The 22,546-nt window shown below is 42.7% G+C and overlaps 1 protein-coding gene across 1 annotated transcript in view; it reads right to left on the minus strand.

Annotated features, from left to right (window-relative positions):
- Positions 1-310: 310 nt before the first annotated feature.
- LOC137527924 (ficolin-1-like) overlaps positions 311-22,546 on the minus strand; it is a 109,484-nt gene continuing 87,248 nt past the window's right edge. Inside the window, exon 5 of the mRNA XM_068248993.1 lies at positions 311-614. Within this exon, the coding sequence (XP_068105094.1) occupies positions 373-614 (242 nt within the window). The 3' untranslated portion in view covers positions 311-372. The remainder of the gene's footprint in view (positions 615-22,546) is intronic.

Here is a 22,546-nt window from a genome sequence, read left to right on the forward strand (position 1 = left end):
AATGGCCTCCCCACCCCTCACTGTGGCACAAAGTAGCACAAATAATCACAGTGTGATAAAAGATAGTGACACAGAGTTTTTACATACAGCCCCATGCACGTCCTAATCCTGCTTTTTGCACTGATTCAAATGCACAGCACAAAGAAAGGTTCGAACAGAGGAAGTGATGTCACAGGAAGTTGAAGTTCTGCCTACATAGGGAGAGAATAGGAAGCATAGATCATGCGACCAATTCAGATAATTACAGACCTCCTTCTACAAAAACACGTCTATCACAAATTTACTATCAGTGCAAGAGTGCCCTTAGTTTTGCTTCTGAAGTATGAATGTATTAGTGAGTACAGTATCTTCTGAGCACTTGCTTGTAATACATTATGTTGGCCTAATCTTCATCTCAGACAGTTTGAAAGAATAGTAGTTGTTTTTGGCAGTTTCCCAAGTGATGCCTACGGAATCCACATTGCCAGGCAGGTATACACCATTCAGGCTTGCAGTGTGGCATCTTGTGTACCACCAGCCTCCTAAACTATACGAGGCACAATTAGTGGGGTATACGCCATTGTCCTTGTCCACTGTGGTGAACTTCGCTGAGTTGTGGCCAGACAGAGCATTGCCTGGAACAGAAGAAAAGGTTGTTAGTTGGCATGGTCTGATCCTGATAATACCGTACAGATGGGCCCCAGAAACATGACCCACCCCCACCGAGTGATGCACACAAATTTCGCCTATTTATAATTTTACATCGTAATTTGCAATTACGATACAAAATTGTAATGTGTCATTTTGGGAAAACCCGTAATTAATTTTGCATGTATATGTGATCCATCCGGAAATTTCACATAATTAAGTGAAATATTATGTAATTTTGTGCTGACTTTAGCAGTTAATAGCAAAGCTCCCACACACACTATCATCACCAAAATGGCTACATATGTTAAGGGGAATACTGCAAACAACTAAAAAAACAAACAAACAAAAAAACAAACCTTGTAGTTTTTGTGATAATTTATTTTGAAAATGCAAAGGAATTTTTTTTTTTTTAAGTGAATGGAAATCGTTATTAAAAAAGATACTTGCCTAAGGAGAGGGAAGGCTCTGGGTCCTATAGAACTTTCCCTCTCCTCTCCCAGTGCCATTGTTGCAGCGGCAGCTCCTCCGAAACCGAGTCCTCCCGAAGACAGGCAGCTCACGCGTGAACAGTATGGAGCAGCCCATCTTCAGGAGAACTCGGCTCCCAAAGACTTTCAAAGCCTCCGTTCGGCGGTAGACTTAGCAGTCCAAGAATCTTGTTTTTTTTTTTTTTTTTTTTTAATATATATAACGTTTCCACTTTAAACTCAGAAAAATGGAAGTTTAAAAACCCCTTTTCCTTTGAATTTTCAAAATCGATTATCTCAAAAACCATAAGTTCTTTTTGAAAAATTATTTTGTTGTCCCCAATATTTCCCTTAAAGAGAACCCGAGGTGGGATTTAATTATGTTAGTGGGGCACAGAGGCTGGTTGTGCACACTAACACCAGCCTCTGTTGCCCCATGGTGTGCCTCCAGGACCCTCCTGCGCGCCGCTATCCCCTCCGCAGTGCTGGCGACAAGCAGCGTGTCGCCAGCGCAATGTTTACCTATGCCTGTCTGTTAGCGCCGCTCCCCCGCCTCCTCTGTATCGGCGCTACCCGCCCTCGTCCCTTCCCTCCCGCTGATTGGAGGGACGGGGCGCGGGCGGGTAGCGCCGATACAGAGGAGGCGGGGGAGTGGTGCTAACAGACAGGCATAGGTAAACATTGTGCTGGCGTGTCGCCAGCACTGCGGAGGGGATAGCGGAGCGCAGGGGGTCCTGGAGACACACCATGGGGCAACAGAGGCTGGTGTTAGTGTGCACAACCAGCCTTTGTGCCCCACTAGCATAATAAATTCCCACCTCGGGTTCTCTTTAACATACATAGCGATTTTGGTGGTGATAGCATGTATGAGGGTTTTGCTATTAACAGCTAAAATCTGGACAAAATTATGTGAAATATTGTGGAAATGTATTGTGTATTGTGTAAGAAGAATATGGAGGCTGCCATATTTAGTTCCTTTTAAACAATACCAGTTGCCTGGAAGCCCTGCTGGTCTATTTGGCTGCAGTAGTGTCTGAATCACACCAGAAAGAAGCATGCAGCTAATCTTGTCAGATCTGACAATAATGTCGGAAACACCTGATCTGCTGCAGGCTTGTTCAGAGGCTATAGCTAAAATTATTAGAGGCAGAGGGTCAGCAGGATGGTCAGGCAACTGGTATTGCATAAAGGGGAACTGAAGTGAGCATTATATGGTGGCTGCCATATTTATCTCCTTTTAAACAATACCAGTTGCCTGGCTGTCCTGCTGATGTATTTGGCTACAATAGTGTCTGGATCACACCATAAACAAGCATGCAGCTAATCTTGTCAGATCTGACAATAATGTAAGAAACACCTGATCTGCTGCATGCTTGTCCAGGGGCTATGACTAAAAGTATCAGAGGCAGAGGATCAGCAGGATAGCCAGGCAACTGGTATTGTTTAAAAGTAAATAAATATGACAGCCTCCACATACCTCTCGCTTCAATTGTCCATTAAGTTTCAGAGATGTTGACAGATTTGTTATTTTGCAATTCGGCTCATCCCTCTGTTCTGTACACAGCACCATCCAGCGGCTACTTTACCTGCATCGCCACCGGTAAACGCTCCCAGCACCAACTTGTACTTCTCAGATTCTCCCAAAACTTTAAATGAAGAGTATTTAGCAAAAACTCTCTTGTAGTCAAAATCTTGGAGATCCACTCGCAACTCCCACGTGCCTGAAATAAGAGAAAGGGAATTAGATCATTTTATTTAAAAAAACAAAAAACAAAAAACAAACAAACAAAAACACAAATGTGCATTGTTTGTGCTAACTGTGGAGGTGCAGAATGCTCCCCTCCACGGGAGAGCAATCAGCTTGGTACGTGGCCAGGGCCGTGCAGTGGAGTGCGACTGGCACAGTCAGCGCCTGGTTTTGGACTAGTCCATCTCCTCCTGAGGCCGCTTTCACACTGTAAACCGGCGGTAGCGGTGTGATGCGATCGGATGATGGCAGATTCTCAGATCGCTCCACACCGCTCCGCGTGCAATGTAGCCGCATTGCACCACATCCAATGGAAACAGGCCCTTATTCTTTACAAAAGCACTCCATTATTCTGGCAGTTAGACTGTGTCACTCCCATCATTCAGAGAATACATTTGTATTCTGATGATGGAAATTGTTAGAATCCCCCATGAGGAAATGGGCTGTCGGATCTGTCAGGTTTTTGCTACATTCTGTAAACGGAAGCAAAGTAGCGGTAAAAAAAAAGTTTATTTATAGTAAATTTTATTCTGGGACAAATTTACATTTTATATATTTACATACACATGAATTTTTCATCCAGAGTACAGTACTATCAGCCCAGTCGGCAGTCTGTCATCCTGGTCCCTACAAGTTCAGTCGGCAGTCTGCCATCCTGGTCCCTACAAGTCTAGTTGGCAGTCTTCCACCCTGGTCCCTACAAGTAGAGATTTAAGTCTGTCATCCTGGCTCCTGTCAGTCCAGTCAGCACTGCAGTCTGTTATCCTAGTCCCTGTAAGTTCAGTTTGCAGTCTGTCATACTGGACCCTGCCATTCCAATCCACAGTTTCTCATTCTGGTGGTCCCTACTAGTCCTTTCTGACACTGTCATCCTGGTCCCTGACAGTCTAGTCCACAGTCTGTAACCCTGATTCCTGTCAGTCCAGTCCACAGTCCCTTATCTAGGATCCAACCTGTCCAGTTGGTTTTCATCAGATCCCGCCCTGCATACATATTACGGCACCACCGGTGAGCTGGGCACAGGGAGAGCCAAATGACGGCTCACCCGGCTGTCACTCAAATCCCTGGCGGCATAAAATACGATTCCCCTCCGAGTTGTAGCAACTCGCTGGAAGATGTAATTCAGGGTCTAACAATCACTGGAACCCTGAATTACTCTTGCACGGGGCGTGCAGAATAGCACTAGTGCTATGACAGTGACCAGCTTCGGCGACCGGCGCTGAGCACCAGGTGCCAAGTTTACCTGCTTCACCCACCTTGACCTCTTTGCACTGTGGGCTTTACTCTTCCTGTCGCTGGTCATGCCAATCCAGGCGGCTGCCTCTTGTTGGCAACTAGCAGCCAAATACATCAACCCTTGCAGGATGCCCTGTTTATGACCATAGCAGGATTATCCACCAGGCAACCTAGGCTGGCATTTGGGGCCTAGTGTCAAGGTTCCCACCTGCTGCCTTCTTTGACCTCTCTTCAATCCAGTTTACCAAAAGGACCACAAGGGGCCCCAAATCTACCACCTTGACTAGAGCCCCCATTACATCGTAATACATACAGTGGCTTGCAAAAGTATTCGGCCCCCTTGAAGTTTTCCACATTTTGTCCTATTACTGCCACAAACATGCATCAATTTTATTGGAATTCCACATGAAAGACCAGTACAAAGTGGTGTACACATGAGAAGTGGAACGAAAATCATACATGATTCCAAACATTTTTTTACAAATAAATAACTGCAAAGTGGTGTGTGCATAATTATTTGTCCCCCTTTGATCTGAGTGCAGTCAGTTGCCCATAGACATTGCCTGATGAGCGCTAATGACTAAATAGAGTGCACCTGTGTGTAATCTAATGTCATTACAAATACAGCTGCTCTGTAAAGGCCTCAGAGGTTGTATAAGAGAATATTGGGAGCAACAACACCATGAAGTCCAAAGAACACACCAGACAGGTCAGGGATAAAGTTATTGAGAAATTTAAAGCAGGCTTAGGCTACAAAAAGATTTCCAAAACCTTGAACATCCCACGGAGCACTTTTCAAGCGATCATTCAGAAATGGAAGGAGTATGGCACAACTGTTAACCTACCAAGACAAGGCCGTCCACCTAAACTCACAAGCCGAACAAGGAGAGCGCTGATCAGAAATACAGCCAAGAGGCCCATGGTGACTCTGGACAAGCTGAAGAGATCTACAGCTCAGGTGGGGGAATCTGTCCATAGGACAACTCTTAGTCATGCACTGCACAAAGTTGGCCTTTATGGAAGAGCCGCAAGAAGAAAGCCATTGCTAACAGAAAAGCATAAGAAGTCCCGTTTGCAGTTTGCCACAAGCCATGTGGGGGACACAGCAAACATGTGGAAGAAGGTGCTCTGGTCAGATGAGACCAAAATGGAACTTTTTGGCCAAAATGCAAAACGCTAAACACACCATCCCCACTGTCAAATATGGTGGTGGCAGCATCATGCTCTGGGGGTGCTTCTCTTCAGCAGGGACAGGGAAGCTGGTCAGAGTTGATGGGAAGATGGATGGAGCCAAATACAGGGCAAACTTGGAAGAAAACCTCTTGGAGACTGCAAAAGACTTGAGACTGGGGCGGAGGTTCACCCTCCAGCAGCACAATGACCCTAAACATAAAGCCAGGGCAACATTGGAATGGTTTAAAACAAAACATATCCATGTGTTAGAATGGCTCAGTCAAAGTCCAGATCTAAATCCAATCGATAATCTGTGGCAAGATCTGAAAACTGCTGTTCACAAACGCTGTCCATCTAATCTGACTGAGCTGGAGCTGTTTTGCAAAGAAGAATGGGCAAGGATTTCAGTCTCTAGATGTGCAAAGCTGGTAGAGACATACCCTAAAAGACTGACAGCTGTAATTGCAGCAAAAGGTGGTTCTACAAAGTATTGACTCAGGGGGCCGAATAATTATGCACACCCCACTTTGCAGTTATGTATTTGTAAAAAATGTTTGGAATGATGTATGATTTTCGATCCACTTCTCACATGTACACCACTTTGTATTGGTCTTTCACATAGAATTCCAATAAAATTGATGCATGTTTTTGGCAGTTATGTGACAAAATGTGGAAAACTTCAAGGGGGCCGAATACTTTTGCAACCCACTGTATAATCTCTAGTTATGAGTGAGCAGTGGTTACTTAGACCCCACACCCCAGGAAAGCTCCACATTTTCGACCAGTGCCAGAACAGGTTTGTGACAGATGGCAAGTAAGGTTGGGCCAGTTGCAGTTAACTGCCCTCTCCGCACATGGAAATTTTGCCATCACCACTGCCTGTAGAGCATAACCTATTAGCACCACAAGTGTTACTGCGGTAACGTACGTGTTGCTATGGTAAATGCACGTTACACCATGCATTACATAGCAATGCACATGCCAGGCCCAGTGCACACCAAAAACCTCTAGCAGATCTGCTAACGCTAGAGGTTTTTGAAGCAGATTTCAGAGCGATTCTAGGCATGTTTAGGCCTCTTGCACACTGCATGCATTTCCGATTCCGATTCCGGTTTTTAATTGTTTTTTTACAGAGGCGCCCCTAGAGACCAGCTGATAAGCTAATTGCTTAGAGCGGCAGATTTATGGCAGGGCACTCTGAGGGAAAAAAAAGTTTATTTTTCCTGTCCTTAGAGACTGAAAACGTAGGGAACGGAGATACAAAGTTCTAATGAAAGCCTCTGCTGCTCAGCCTCAAATAAGGAATCTACAAACCTTTTGTCTACAACACTTTGTATGGCATTCCTTAATGTTAGTGTTATCTCGGGATCTAGAGTGTGTCTGTGTGACTCCTGTCCTGCCTCCTTAAGGCTTGAAAAGAAGAGGAGGATGGTGTCTTTGTGTGCATTCCAGAACGGACTAGCCAGGGGGAAGGAGGGAGATTTCCCCCAGGCTGCTGGTACAGTGTATAAGGCAATGTGAAGCACTTGGCTGGTTGAGGATAATAAATGAACAATTTGATGGCAAGCTGGTAAATGTACACAGCTGGCCTCCTACAGTGTCCTTAGAAAAAAACTTTGTCTGCTTTCTCATCATTGTAAAGACTGCATGTGGTCAGCTAGATAAGGTATTACACAGGTTGAAAAGTGTTTGACAGTCCCTAGACTCCATGTGGGCTGCTGCAGCTTGTGTGAGAGATTAGCAGGACAGGAGTCACATTACAGGCAAGTCGCCTCTGTGTTATGTGGCTGCAATACAGATAAGCTCTCTGCTCCATGTCAGGCTATTCTCAGTATCTCTCCACTCCTCCTCTCTCCCTCATTCACTTTTGTTTCCCCCATTTCCCCTAGTGCTGGCTGTCTTTTCCTCCTCTCTCTGGATAGTGTAATTGTTATCGGCTCTGCCTCTGGCACAGGCAACCTGGGTTCAAATCTCTGCTTCTTTCTATTCAGTAAGCCAGCACCTATTCAGTAGGAGACCTTGGGCAAGACTCCCTAACGCTGCTACTGCCTACTGAGCGAGTTAGCACTGAGTCCACCAGGAGAAAAGTAATTATAAATGTTCCTTGTTACTCTCTACTTTGCCCCCCCATCTTACCCTTACATTCGAATCACCCAATCTTGTTATTAGTAACCCTAGCCTATAGCTGTCAATATGCATGCATTCATTTTTACAGACAGATTCTTTCAAAATTATCGAATATGGCGATTATCAACCACCACATCGATCAGAATTTCAATCAATCCATGGCAAAAATGTATTAAAAGTACAATCAAGCAGTACATTTTTACAATTGGACACATTGGTATTAGTGACGGTAGATTGGCGGCTCGTAGTATTGCACTGAACCACTACTGTAATACGAGTATTTTCTGCTGAAAAGCTGCTGCATTGCGAATATTTTTGTGGAGAGGGCAGGGAGGGGGGCACAGGTCTCCTTGCCTGGAGTGACAAAATGGCCAGAGGCGCCCCTGGGTTTTTACATCCGATTCCGATTTTTAATCTTTACTGCATGCTGCGTCTTTTGATCCGTTTTTCTGTTGAATATATTCAGGGAAAATTGGAATTAAAATTCGGAATTGGAATCAGAATCGGAAAACGGATTTGCAGTGTGCAGGGAGCCTAAAAGAGGTTTTCTAAACACATGCAGAGCGTTTTTTGGAGTGTTTTTGTGTAGCAGATTACATATACTGTTACAGTAAAGCTGTTACTGAACAGCTTCTGTAACAAAAACGCCTGGAAAACCGCTCTGATCTAGTGTTTTTCAGAGCAGTTTTCCACTTTCCTATACTTTAACATTGAGGCAGAAACGCCTCAGGAATCTAAAAAATGCTGCAGCCCCCGAGTTTGCGTTTGTGGAACAACCCGCTTTGGTGTGCACCAGCCCATTCACTTTCATTTGCCAAGCGGTTTCCCCCTGCAAGCGTTTTAAAAAACGCTCCAGAACCGCTCTGGTGTGCACCAGCCCTTACTCAGTGCTCCACAGGAAGCAGTAATGGTAAAATTGCCCTGCTCTCCCAGCGGATGGCAACTTTATGCAGTTTACTGCATTTGGCCTACTGAGCAATATCGTCACTAAATGTCAGTAAAGTTGATGTGGGCAGGGAGCGCACATCAATTTACTATTACTACGTAGTGTGTGCTTTGCATTTGGGTTTGAAAACTTAGGCTTCTTGGGTAATGCAAGTGTTGATAGGGTAATGCACACCAGTGATGAGCAAAAATGCAAATATCCTTTTTGCATTAATTTTCGCTAAGAATAATGTGAAATTCGATTTTTGAGCGAAAAATGCCTTCAAAAAATACGTTTAGTTATTTTTCTAGTTTTTTGCACTTTTAACCATTTCAGCCCGCAGGGATTTTTCACCTTATGCAACGGAGCAATTTTCACCTCCCATTCATTCGCTAATAACTTTATCACTACTTATCACAATTTATTGATCTATATCTTGTTTTTTCCGCCACTAATTAGGCTTTCTGTTGTACATTTTGCTAAGAGCCACTTTACTGTAAATGCATTTTAACAGGATTAATAAGAAAAAAATGGGAAAAATTAATTATTTCTCAGTTTTCGGCCATTATAGCTTTAAAATAATCCATGCTACCATAATTAAAACCTATCTATTTTATTTGCCCGTTTGTCTCGGTTATTATACCATTTAAATTTTGTCCCTATCACAATGTATGGCGCCAATATTTTATTTGGAAATAAAGGTGCATTGTTTCCGTTTTGCGTCCATCACTATTTACAAGCTTATAATTTAAAAAATGTTTGTAGTATACCCCCTTCAAATGCATATTTAAAAAGTTCAGACCCTTAGGTAACTATTTATGTATTTTTTTTTTTTTTTGTAATTTTTTTTTCCATTAAAAATTTTATTTGGGGAATATTTTGATGTGGGACATAAACAGTTAATTTTTAATATTGCTATAAGTGTAAATTGTAATGTAAATAATGTGTAGATGTAGTTTTACTTTTTGGCCACAAGATGGCCACCTTCATTTTTTGGTTTCCCTCCTCGCTAAGCGGAAGTACAAGGGGGATGCAGAAATTTTTCCGGGCAGAAGAACTGAAGCCTCACGGGTGAGCGCTTCGGTTTTTCTGCGGGGGACAGGGATCGTTGATCGGGAACCATGTTCCCTTTCACTGATCCCAGGGCTACCGGGGGACACCGCGGGGACACGGGGGCGCGCCCGCGATCACGCGCGGGAGCGCATTAGAGCAGCCGCCCGGACGTGAACTTCACGTCTGGATGGCTGAAATGGTTAATGAATTTTTATGGTAAAAATATACATTTTTTTTTGTGCTTTTTGTGGTAAAAATTTACAATGTAAAAATATCATTTTTACATGTTTTTACACTTTTTGTTATAAAAAAAAAATGAAATGCGAAAACTGAAGCTATTTTTTTTGCCAAAAATTTCTCAAAATCAAAAATAGCATTTTTAATGCAAAAATGATTTTGCCAAAAAATGCATTGCAAACCCCCCTGGTTCAATTAAAAGCCCAATCTAACATTACCTGAAGATGTTAGCTGGTTAATATTGTCGTTTCCCAACCAGAACTCTGTCAGATGACTTCCAAATCCCTTCTTGTAAGCCTCCCAAGGTCTATTGAAATGAACAGAACCATCCATACGTCTCTGGAAGACCTACGCCAAGACAGTAACAAAGAAAAGTGACCTGGGTTTTAATAAACTGCAAATTTTTTTGGGCCTAATTCAATTCATTTCTTGCAAACTTTCCGAAGGGGTACCAGGGAAATGAATACCATATACAATTGTCCCGAGCAAGACAGTCCCTATCAGTACAAATATATAGCTAAAAGATTGGTATCCTTATCACATAGTATAAAATAGATAATAAAACAGAGGGAAGTCTCTGTGCAGACACCTCTGAAGTCAGATAAATACTGTCTATTATCTGAATCAAGGCAGTGTGTAAAATCATTGACAGGATACACAAGGTGACATGTCACACGATGACTAGAGATGGCCTGAACAGCTCTCTGGTGGATAGTACTTGGACTGTTTGCCGTTTGCATTTAACACTCTGAAAATGTATATACATTTTTTTTTTTTTAATTTGTTCAGAGTGTGGGAAATAAAAAAAAAAATGATGTGGGGTCCTCCCTACTAAGCCTCTTTAACGCCTTGTCCCCTACGCAAGCTGGGGTAGATAGAATGCGGAGCCCTGGCCGCATGGGGCTTCACACCATGAGCTATACCAGGCCAGTCTGCATGGTCAATAGTATGGAGGGGGCTCTGGAGGAAAGCGGTGGCCAAGCCTCCCCCTCTTTCCCCAGAGACCTTGTCCAATCCTCCTGATCCCCATTGGTCTGTTAAAGAAGCAATGGAGAGCCCTGGAGGGGAATTCAACGATGCTTTTGCTCTCAGTTATACTTAGTATAGCTTTGTTTTGTTTTGGAGGTTTTTTTTTGCCACAAATTAGGCATTTTGGGGAAGATACTTTTCAGTAATTACCGTACTGTATTTTCTATGCATTTTATAGGAAAATAAAATAAAAAATGAAAAAAATGCACAATTTCTCAAATTCCGCCCCCTATAGTTTTAAAATAAACAATGCTACTATAGATAAAACCCACACATTTTATTTGCCCAGTTGTCCTGACTATCACAACATTTAAATTGATTTCCTAGTACAATGTATGGCAACAATGTATTATTTTAAAATAAAGGTTTAGTCTTTTTTTCTGTGTGCACCCTATCAATAATTATAAGCCTGTATTTGCTAAAATAACAGTAATATAGAACTTTTTTGTGGGTTACATACATTGTGTATTTTTGTTCCAAAGGCTTAAAGGACAACCAAAGTGAGAGGGATATGAAGGTTGCTATATTTATTTCCTTTTAGGCTTCTTGCACACCAAGACGTTGCATTAGGTGCCACGTTAAGGTCGCATAACGTGCACCTAACACAACGTATGGTGCTGCAAGAGCCGACGGTAGAGTGAGCCGCGTTAGGCGGCTCGATTCCTATAATGTCTCCCAGAGTGGCGCTGATTGGCCAGCGGGACCACGTGGTGCGGAGCGAGACACTCCGCATCACGTGGTCCCGCCGGCCAATCAGCGCCCGCCAGTGCAGTGAATATTAAGTAGCCATGTGCGCGGCTACTGTAGCTGGCTCTCCCCGCCTCCTCTCCGCCCCCCACTGCGCATGTGCAAACAGTCTAACGTGGCTATAGCTGCTCCAACGCCGTAGCATGCTGCACTTTGCGCAGAACGTGCAGCGTTACATGTAACGCAACGTGGGCTGTGTGAACAGCCCACTTGTGTTACATTGCTGTGCGTTGGGGGAGCGTTACAGGCGCACTAACGTGCGCCTGTAACGTCTTGGTGTGTAAGCAGCCTTAAACAATACCAGTTGCCCGCAACAACACCTAACTATACCCTCCAACAACAACACCTAACCTTAAGGTTTCTTGCACACAGGGACATTACAGGCGCACGTTAGAGCAGCCTGTAACGCTCCCCCAACGCACAGCAATGTAACACAAGTGGGCTGTTCACACTGCCCACGATGCGTTACATTGTAACGCAGCAAAGTGCTGCATGCTGTGCGTTCTACGCGGCTAAGCCGCGCTAGACTGTTTGCACATGCTCAGTCATGTTGGGGAGGAGGGGAGAGCGGCCAGGCACATGGCTAATTAATATTCACTGCACTCAGTGACGTGCAGTGTTTACTTCCTGGAGCGGCCGCTCTGTGCGGCGATTGACCGGGCGGGACCACGTGATGCCGCATGTGTCTAAGAGTACGCATCACGGACGCCAGAGTGAGCTGCACAACGTGGCTCACTCCGACGTCCACACCAGAGAGCACCAGGCGTTGCGTTAGGGGCACGTTATGTGCCCTATAACGTCCCCTAAACGCAACGTCCTGGTGTGTAACTAGCCTAAAAGACCCCTCACTGACACCTAACCCTAACCCATGATGAGAACACTTTTGCTTGGGAGCCCTGGGGCTTTTTGTTGTCACACCACAACAGGGAACTGTGATATTCATGTACAAGTCTAGCCAAACACTGTAAAAGGACAACTGAAGTGAGAGGGATATGGAGGCTGCCATATTTATTACTTTTTAAGCAATATACCAGTTGCCTGACTATGCTGGTGATCATCTTCCACTTTTTAGCCATAGCCCCTGAACAAGCATGCAGCAGATCAGGTGATTCTGACATTAGTGTCAGATCTGACAAGATTAGCTGCATGCTTGTTTCTGGTGTGATTCTGACACTGATGCAAGCCAAAAAGATCAACAAACAGACCAGCAGGGCTGCCAGGCAACTGGTATTGTTTATCAGAAAATAAATATGGCAGCCTCCATATACCTCTTACTCCAATTGTTATAAATCACTCAAAAGTCACTCAATAATTTTTAATGCATTTAGCTGCATAAGAAATATTTGTGAAAAGACTAAACTACTGTAGAGGGGCTGTGAACTTTTGGCAGGAATACTCACAATCCATCCTCCTCCATCGGTGTGCATGTCACACAGGACCTTCAAGGGTGTCTTTCCATCCGGGTATATGGTGTACCAGTCACTCATGGTGAAGCCGTCATTCAACAAATCTTTACAGTTCCTCGCTGTTTAAAATAAAATGCATAAAAAAGATCATTTGTACAGCGGTCATCAGGGATGGTCGGTAGAGCCAATTTCCGCTGCTGCACAAATTCTGCCTTCCGCAAATAAGATTTTCCGCTACAGCTATATACCGACGGCATTCTGCGGCATTCCGCTGGTACAATTTCCATAATTTTTTCACGTATTCCCGTAGTTGTGATTGGCTTAAAATTACTAATGGTAACAGTCTATTGGCAATTAAGTTTTTATGCAAAGTTGAAAAAAGAAAAACGTTTTGTAAATTTCCTAATTTTTCTTACGGAAATCCGTTTTCTGTAATCGGCAACCCGGATTGGCTGCCAGGGCGGAAGTTCGTCATCAGGACTGCACGTGGACAGCGAGATTCGACAGCACAGCATCCTTTGGTAACGTCATCTCTTCTAGAGAGTTCAGCACCTCTCCGGTAAGTTTATTAATGCGTATATAGTGTGTGTGTGTGTATATATATATATATATATATATATATACATACATACATACATACATACATATGTAATTTGTGTATAAATCCGCATGTAAAAAGCTTTAATTTTAGTGCGGTAACCATCCGCTGATCATGATTGGTCAAATAATTCCGCATCTTCTAATTGGTCAAAAAATTCTGAATGGGAAATTCCACATATTTCCGATTACCGCTTGTCACTGTATTCCGATGCAGAAACCCTAATTCCAATCGGAATTTCAGAAATTCCACATCCACGGAATTCAGAAGCTCACCCCTAGCGGTCATAGAAGTATTATAATTACTGTTCTCATTATGGTGGGTATTGGCAAAAGGACGTTAAAGGAAATGTGAAGATACTTAAAAAAAAAAAGAGTTTAATTTACCTGCGGCTTCTGCCAGCCCCCTGCAGCCATCCTGTGCCCACGTCGTACTGAATTGCTCCCCCGGTCCCCCGCCAGGGCTTAATTTCTTTGCCTGATAATTATCCCTCTTTGGCCCTTACTCAAATCACTTTTTTCTTCTTGATAATTTTTCACCACTCGTTTAAAATAACTTTTCAGCACTCTGCAATTGAAAAAGTACCAAAAAGATGGTGAAAAAAATACTAGGTGTCATAATTAGAATTTCCTTGCTTACTGGGCCCCTATGCAATTTCCTTTTTCTGCTGGGTTTTCTCCTAGGAGATAATTTTTTGACCCATTTTTCAAATAACTTTTCAGCACTTTGCAATGGAAAAAGTAGCAGAAAGTAGTTGAACAGTTTCCTTAAAAATCATTTTGAATATTTTCTTGCTTGTTGGTAGTTTTAAAAGGCATTTTATAAACAAAGGCCCATATGCAATTTTTTTTTCTCCTGTCCTGAGTTTTCTCCTAGGTACATGTTTCATACCTTGTTATAAAATGCCTTTTAACCACGTGAGGACCGTGGTGTTAAACCCCCCTAGTGACCAGGACGTTTTTTATTAAAATGGCCACTGCAGCTTTAAGGCCTAGCTGCAGGGCTGCACAACTCAGCACACACGTGATTTCCCCCACCCCCCTTTTACCCCACCAACAGAGCTCTCTGTTGGTGGGGTCTGATCACCCCCAGTTGTTTGTTTTAATTATATTTATTTTACTTTTTTTTTTTATTACATTTGCATGTTTTTTTTTTTTTTTTAAATTCCCCCTCCCTCCTCCCGCCAGCCAATCAGCGTGATCGGCTAACATATGCTTCAGCTTATGACAGCCGATCACTCCCCAGCCTATGGAGCCGACAGCCGTGATCGCAGCGCTGTAGGGGGTAATTAGACGGCGGTTTCACCGTGTAACAGTCTCCCGAGTGGCGATCGGCGCTGGGAGACTGAAGGCGGAGTGGAGATGCACATGCAGCGTGTGCATGATCTCCTGCAAGCCCCATAGAAGACCGTTCACGCCAATCGGCATGGAGCGGTCCTGGGGCTGCCGCACTGCTCATGCCAATTGGCGCGGAGCAGTCGGCAAGACGTTAAACCACCAGCAAGCAAGAAAATAGTCACATTTTAATAGTACTTTTCCCCCATTTTTTTAGAAAATGTTTCAGCTGTGAAATGCTGAAAAGTTATTTTACAGAGAACACGACAGTTATCTCCTAAGAGATAACTCAGGAGAAGACGTTAATTGCATATGGGCCCTTGTCATAAAATGCCTTTAAACCACCAGAAAGAAGGATTCCTTTTGATAGCACTTTTTCACCTACTTTTGGGTACCTTTTTAATTGTAAAATGCTGAAAAGTTATTATAAAGAGAATGTGAAAATTATCTCCTAGGAGATAACTCAGGAGAAAAAGTTAATTGCACATGGGCTCTGTTGTCAATAAAATGCATTTTAACCTCCTTGCCGGTTATCCCGAGCTCAGCTCGGGGTAACCTGCGCAGGAGGATTTCTCAGGCCCCGCTGGGCCGATTTTCACAATTTTTTTTGTTACATGCAGCTAGCACTTTGCTAGCTGCTTGTAACATCCGCTCACTGCCGCTTGCCGCCGATCCGCCGCTATCCGCCCCCCCCCCTCCAGACCCCTTGCGCAGCCTGGCCAATGAGGGCCAGGCAGCGCTGAGGGGTGGATCGGGATTCCCTTTGACGTCCCGACGTCCATGACATCGGTGACGTCATCCCGCCCCGTCGCCATGGCGACCGGGGAAGCCCAGCAGGAAATCCCGTTCTGAACGGGATTTCCTGCTTACTTTGATCGCCGAAGGCGATCGGAGTGGGTGGGGGGATGCCGCCGCTCAGCGGCTATCATGTAGTGAGCCCTGGGCTCGCTACATGATTAAAAATTAAATTAAATTTTAAAAAAGTGCTGCGCTGCCCCCTTGCCGGCGGGAATTAGACCGGCAAGGGGGTTAAATTGCCAGCAAGCAAGAAAATACTAAAAATAGTTTTGAGTTGTCCTTTTCACTTACTTTTTGGTGCTCTTTCAATAGTGCTGAAAACTGAAAAGTTATTCTAAATGGAAGATGAAACATTGGGCCATATGCAATTCACTTTTTCTCCTGAGTTATCTCCTGCGCGATATTTTCACACCTTGTTGTCGTAAAATGCCTTTCAAACCACCATCAAGCAAGAAAATACTCAAATAATTTTGATTGTACTTTTTCACCAACTTTAGGGTACTTTTTCAATTGTAAAATGCTGAAAAGTTTGTTCAAAGAGGAGATGAAAGTTATCTCCTAGGAGAAAACCCAGGAGAAAGGGTTAATTGCAGACGGGCCCAAATGGCTTAAAATGCCTTTTTTTTATAACTTTGCCCAAACCTCACTTTTTCTACTGAGTTTACTCCTAGGCGATATTTTCCCACCTTGTCATAATAAAATGTATTTTAAACCACCAGCAAGCAAGAAAATGTTCAAAGTACTTTAGTACTTTTAAGTACTTTTTCACCAACTTTAAGGTACTTGTTTAATTGTAAAATGCTGAAAAGTTATTTGTAAGTGAACATGAACATTTTCTCTAAGATGATAACTCAGGAGAAAAAGTGAATTGAATAAGGGCCTTTGGGACCGATCCAATGCACAAGCGTCCTCCTAGAAGATCATTTTTCTTCTTCTGTTTAAAATAACTTGTCAGCTCTTTGCTATTGATAAAGTACCAAAAAAGTAGGTGAGAAATGAGCAGGTCCTTCAAAATTATTCTGAGTGTTTTCTTGCTGGTGGCTTAAAATGCATTTGTTGATTAGATGTCAAAATATCCCTGAAAACTTAGGAGAAAAGTGAATTGGATCAGGTCCTTTATCTTTTTGTCTCATAAAAAACAGTTTTGTTTTTTTTGTTTTTTGTTTTTTTAATTTTGGACTATAAGACTCACTTTTTCTAGCTCCAAAATAGTCCAAATGCAGGGTGTTTCTGACCTACCAATACGAACCTCTGACCCAGCACAATGCCGGGGACTCCCTGCACTGTGCCCATGCAGAGGAGGTCACAGGGGGACAAACAGAGGACACCGGGGGACACAAAGGGGCATAGAGGAGGGCACAAGGAGGACAGAGGAGTACACAGGGAGACACGAGGTACAAGGGGGCAAGAGGTGCAAAGGGGTCATAATCCACAAGATGCCCCTTCACCATGGATGCACCAGGTTTAGTATATATTTTTTGCCCTGGTTTTTGTTCCCTAAACCTAGGTGCATGTTATGGTCAGGAATGCCTTATAGTCCGAAAAATACGGTATCTCTTTTTATAGCTAAAGGTTTCCATACAAGCATCAATTTCCCCCAGATGCAGCAAACTGATCGGTTTGTGATCGATTCCTACCACATACAGCTCATTAGTCATTCCGGCAGAAAATGTGTTAAAAATCAATTAAACCGCAGCGTTGCAATGCAGTGCACCACTATGTCGCATTGATCAATCGTCGCACCTGCACCCCCCGATCCACATTTTGTGTCCTAAGAGAATAAGGAACAGCGCCAATGTTTATCCTCTACAGACCGCAGCTGAGAGAAAACAGCATCTGATGTTCAAGCAATAATGTAATTGAATCGATGCTGGTCACAAGTTGGTATGTGATACAATTCCTCAGATGCTTTGCATCTGAGGTATCAGGCCAATAAAACTGAATCCCAGTACCCAAAAGGAAAAAATAAATAAATTACCAAGCAACAATAACAACCCACATTATAAGGTTGTATACATAGCATGAGGCTCCCAGTGGTCACAGAGCTGTTCCAATCTTTAACTGCGTAAAGTCGTCCTCCAGATAGCATCGGTGTCAGATCGATGATATATCCTAAAATGATACAAAACAGGAGTACTAAGTGTACACCGCTTTATTGAGGATAAATGAACCATAGAATCATAGAAGACATAAAAAGAGTACTCACATATGGGCCCAAAGTTAGGGGTACCCTGAATTAAACGAGCGCGTGTATACTGGCCAGTTGTAGGAACAAGAATAGGAGGTGTCGCTCGTCTCCTTCCAAACTGGTTTCGCAAACTTGTATCCTCAGTGGATGAGGACGCAAGTTTGCGAAACCAGTTTGGAAGGAGACGAGCGACACCTCCTATTCTTGTTCCTATCACTGGCCAGTATACACGCGCTATTTTAATTCAGGGTACCCATAACTTTGGGCCCGGTATGTGAGTACTCTTTTTATGTCTTTTACAGTATGATTTTATGTTTTTTTTATCCTCAATAAAGCCATCTACACTTAGTACTACTGTTTTTTTTTTTTGTTTTTTTTTTTTTTATGATATATCATCGATCTTATACCTTTTTCCTTTTGGGTGCTGGGAGTGGACTCACTTTTATTGGCCTGATACCTCAGATGTGAAGTAATTACAGCATTTTCTGTCCTGTCTGATAAAAAAAACTCTGATTTAAGGCTAAAACCGATTGCTCTGGAAGTGCCGCTGTGAAGGTGTAAGTGCTGGGAAGATTCAGGCCCCTTTCTCACTGGGGCGAGTTCATTGCGTTGCGTTACCGTACGGTAATGTCTAGGCAATCAAAGTCTATAGGGCCTTTCATACCGGGACTGTGCGATGCGATGCGATGCAATGGAAGTGACATTTATCACCACCTACTGACACTAGAGAAACAGCAGCGTGTTGGGGGGTGGCTTGGACTGCAAAACGCGGCAGACCAAAGAAGATCATGTACATCTATGGCGATGCAGCTTTCCTTCAATAGCTTTGGCAACGCATGCGCAGAAGAGTATTTTTCCAATACATTCAATACAGGAAGTGAGTGCTAAAAATACTTACTTCCTGTTTGGCTGTCAGCCAGAAGGGGGACTACCGTGTATTCATGCAGAAATCCCTAAAGGCTATTTTTAGTGTTGTGGTGTGATGCGATCATACGCCAGTTTCCAGTGCGAAACAGGCCTCAGAGCTGTGTACATGCAGTGTAATGGTGAGAGGAGGTGACACAGGACAGTTAAAGGGAAACTTCAGCCTAAACAAACATACTGTCAACAAGTTACATTAGTTATGTTAATTAGAATAGATAGGTAATATAATCTCTTACCCACCGTGTTTTAAAAGAACAAGCAAATGTTTGTGATTTATGGGGGCTGCCATCTTTGTCATGGGGGCAGCCATCTTTTTGGTTGAAAGGAGGTGACGAGGAGCAGGAGACACAGTTCCAACTGTCCTGTGTCCTGATTACCCCTCCCAGCTGCACACGCTATGCTTCAAATGTCAAATTCAAAATGTAAAAAAAAAAAAATTGCACCAAAACAGCAGAAAGAGAACAACAAAATCAGAAATCCCATCATGCTTTGCACACCATAAGGGGAAAACTGCCCGGGCAGTTTTCTTCTGTGCAGCTAAAAATGAGGCTTGTATAAGAGAAACAAAGTTCTTATGTTGTGAAACTGTTAAAGAAACACAAAGCCTTTTCAGTGCTGCTGAGTTGATTTTTAGTCCAGAGGTTCACTTTAAAGGGGAACTGAAGAGAGAGGTATATGGAGGCTGTCATGTTTATTTCCTTTTAAGCAATACCAGTTGCCTGGCAGCCCTGCTGATCCTCTGCCTCTAATACTATTAGACATAGCCCCTGAACAAGCATTCAGCAGATCAGGTGTTTCAGTGGTTCAGACTTTAAAGTCAGATCTGACATGACTAACTGCATGCTTGTTTCTGGTTTTAATCAGATACTACTGCAGAGAAATAGACCAGCGGGGCTGCCAGGCAACTGGTATTGATTAAAAGGAAATAAACATGACAGCCTCCATATAGCTCTCTCTTCAGTTCCCCTTTAAGCTTTTCGGGCACGATTTCTGCCCCTGTATACACCAGGACCGTTTCGCTTTTCGCAAAACTGTTCTCGCTTTCACTTTTTTTACATGTACAATACAGTCAAAAGTGTAAAATGAGCCAAGAACAAATGCCTACTACACACGATGAGATTTTCTGGCAAGATCGATTATTTCCAACATGTCTAATCTGATTTCCAATCGATTTCCCATTGAAGTTAGCAGAAAATCGATCAGAAAATCGATCAGAAATCAGATTGGACATGTTGGAAATAATCGATGTGGCAGGATATCTGCCAGAAAATCTCATCGTGTGTACTAGGAATAAGGGCTGTGCTGAAAAATTGCACTTGCTAAGCAGCAAGCATTTGCACCTTTTGGCCATTTTTCCGCAGTTTTTCGACAATAGCGTTTGCGTTTTTTGTTCTGGGAATAAGAATCGCAAAGCAATCGCTCCAGAAAGGCTGCATGCAGGGCTTTTGCAATCACAACATGATCACAACACTGAAATGTAAATATTTCTATAGAGAGAAACTGTACTAGTGGTTTGCCAAATGCCGATTGATCGGTAATCCCAGCGCAATCGCCCCTAAGTGTGAAACAGCGCTTATTTCAGACAAGCAAAAATGTGGGAAACTGTCAGTAGACATAAATTGCAGTTACTATTGTGACATTGCCATGTCTCAATGAGTGAAGATCGTAATCAGCGAATTATGATTGTGTGAAATTTTGCATACATTTTCGCAATTACGATTTGTAAACACATTCATAATTTCACATACATTTTTGCATCATTTTCAGGTAATTTTGTGCCAAATTTAATAGTGAATAGCAAAGCTATTGACACTAAAATTGCTACAACAGTTAAGGGAAATAGTAAAAAAAAAAATTTTTTCAAAAAAACATTTTCGTTTTTGAGAAAATTGGTTTTCAGAGAAATAACAGTGTAAAACCATGTTTCCTTTGCATTTTCAAAATTACTTTTCTCAAAAACAACAAGGTCTTCTTGAAAAATTTCTTTTACTTGTCCCCAGTATTCTCCTCATCTTACCTAGCAATTTTGGTGATGGCATGTAATGTATATGCTATTAACCGCCAAAGTCAACACACGATTATGCAAAATTTTGCTAAATTACGCAAAATTGTAGATGGATTTCATTAATTTACAACATTTATTATGAATTTTCAGAAAATTTCACATTAATTTTTTATCGTAATTGCGAATTATGATGCAAAATTATGACTATGCAAAGTTTGTGCTCATCGCTAGTCTCAATATCTTCTTAAAAGACCGCTATCGAGAAAAAAGTGGGCAGTTAAAATCTGATGGGCCAGTCCATCTCCTCATGGGGAATTCTCAGGGTCTTCTTTTTTTCAACAGCATTTCCTGAACAGCAGTTGCAAAGTCTAACCTACAAAACAGTGTGCAAGTGAGTAGGGAGGCTGACTGGTATCTTACTATTTTGGCAGTTAAACTGCTGTTCAGGAAATGCTGTTGAAAACAAAGAAAACCCTGATAATCCCCCATGAGGAGATGGACTGGCCTAAAATCTGACCCCGGTTCCGTCAGATTTTAACTGCCTACTTTTTCAGGATAGTGTTCCTTTAACCAACATTGGCCTACTGTTCGTACCCAATTTTATGAGTTTTATAATTAGCCCAAATATCTGAAGAGGTAATTCATACCGGGGAAAGTTCTATTGATTTTTAGGTACAGCTGAGGTAGTTGTGAAGAGCTTCTCACCTGAGCGTGAGCAGATGTCCTCTGCAGTAGCGAGAGTGGTGACCAGAAGAAGGACCACGGGCAGCACGTACTTCATCATGGCTTCTGTTCCACGAACCTTGCTGTCTCTGAGAGCCCTCTCCTATAGCTGATAACTAGGACCTGCATGCCATTTATAGGCCAACAAAGGCCCCTTTACCCCAACCTCTGTTTAAATATTAACCTGGTAACCTTAACGAAAGACAAACACAATAATCCTCCAGAAAATTGCTGACCATCTTTCATTAGTTTCCTCATACTCACAGCAAGGTGGGTTGCACATTCCAATCACAAATCCAAATGAAACTATCTGACCTGCTAGATCAGCAAGGATAGTTTCAGCAATTAACTGGCAGGCCCTGTGCACACTGAACGGTTTTAAGAGCGATCCGCCAACCGCATCCGCCTCTGAAAATGCTTGGCTAATGTATTTCAATGGGATGGTGCACACCAGCGGTTTGAAGTTTTTAGCAAACCGCAAACGTGCCTCCTGCTGCACGTTTGTGGTTTGCAGAAGCGTTTCTGCCTCAATGTAAAGTATAGGAAAAACGCAAACCGCTCTGGAAAACGCTAGATCAGAGCGGTTTTCCAGGTGTTTTTGTTACAGAAGCTTTTCAGTTACAGCTTTTACTGTAACAATATGTGTAATCTGCTACACAAAAACGCACCCAAAAACACTAGGCATGTTTAGAAAATGTCTCTAAACATGCCTAGAATTGCTCTGAAATCAGCTCCAAAAAACGCTAGCGTATTCAGGATCTGCTAGCGGTTTTCGTGTGCACTGGGCCTCAGATACATCAGTATTCCCAAAGAAATAAGGAGTGCCCTTCAAATTCCTTAAAAAATGAATACATTTTTATTTAGAATGTATATAGCGCTTAGCTGGGCTTAACCTGATTGGTTTTAAAGACCTTTCTCCTTTTGGTTTGGTATGACTTTATTATTTAGGTTTTGCTTTCTGTAGGTGCTTGGATCATTTGTGTGATTAGTTAGGCAGCCGAGATGACCTGACAACTTGATTTCTCTAATATTGTATGGTTCATGTTTATTGTTGGTTTTTATTAATTTTGACCATTTTTTTTATTATCTCTCCGATCCACTGTATGGGCTTGATTCACTAAGTCAAATAGCATGCCTTATCAGAGATAACACGCCTTATCAAAGTTAACACGCCGCATTAGAGTAGCATAGCAAACATA

The sequence above is a fragment of the Hyperolius riggenbachi genome, chromosome 8 (genome assembly GCF_040937935.1).
Source record: "Hyperolius riggenbachi isolate aHypRig1 chromosome 8, aHypRig1.pri, whole genome shotgun sequence".
Lineage (NCBI taxonomy): Eukaryota > Metazoa > Chordata > Amphibia > Anura > Hyperoliidae > Hyperolius > Hyperolius riggenbachi.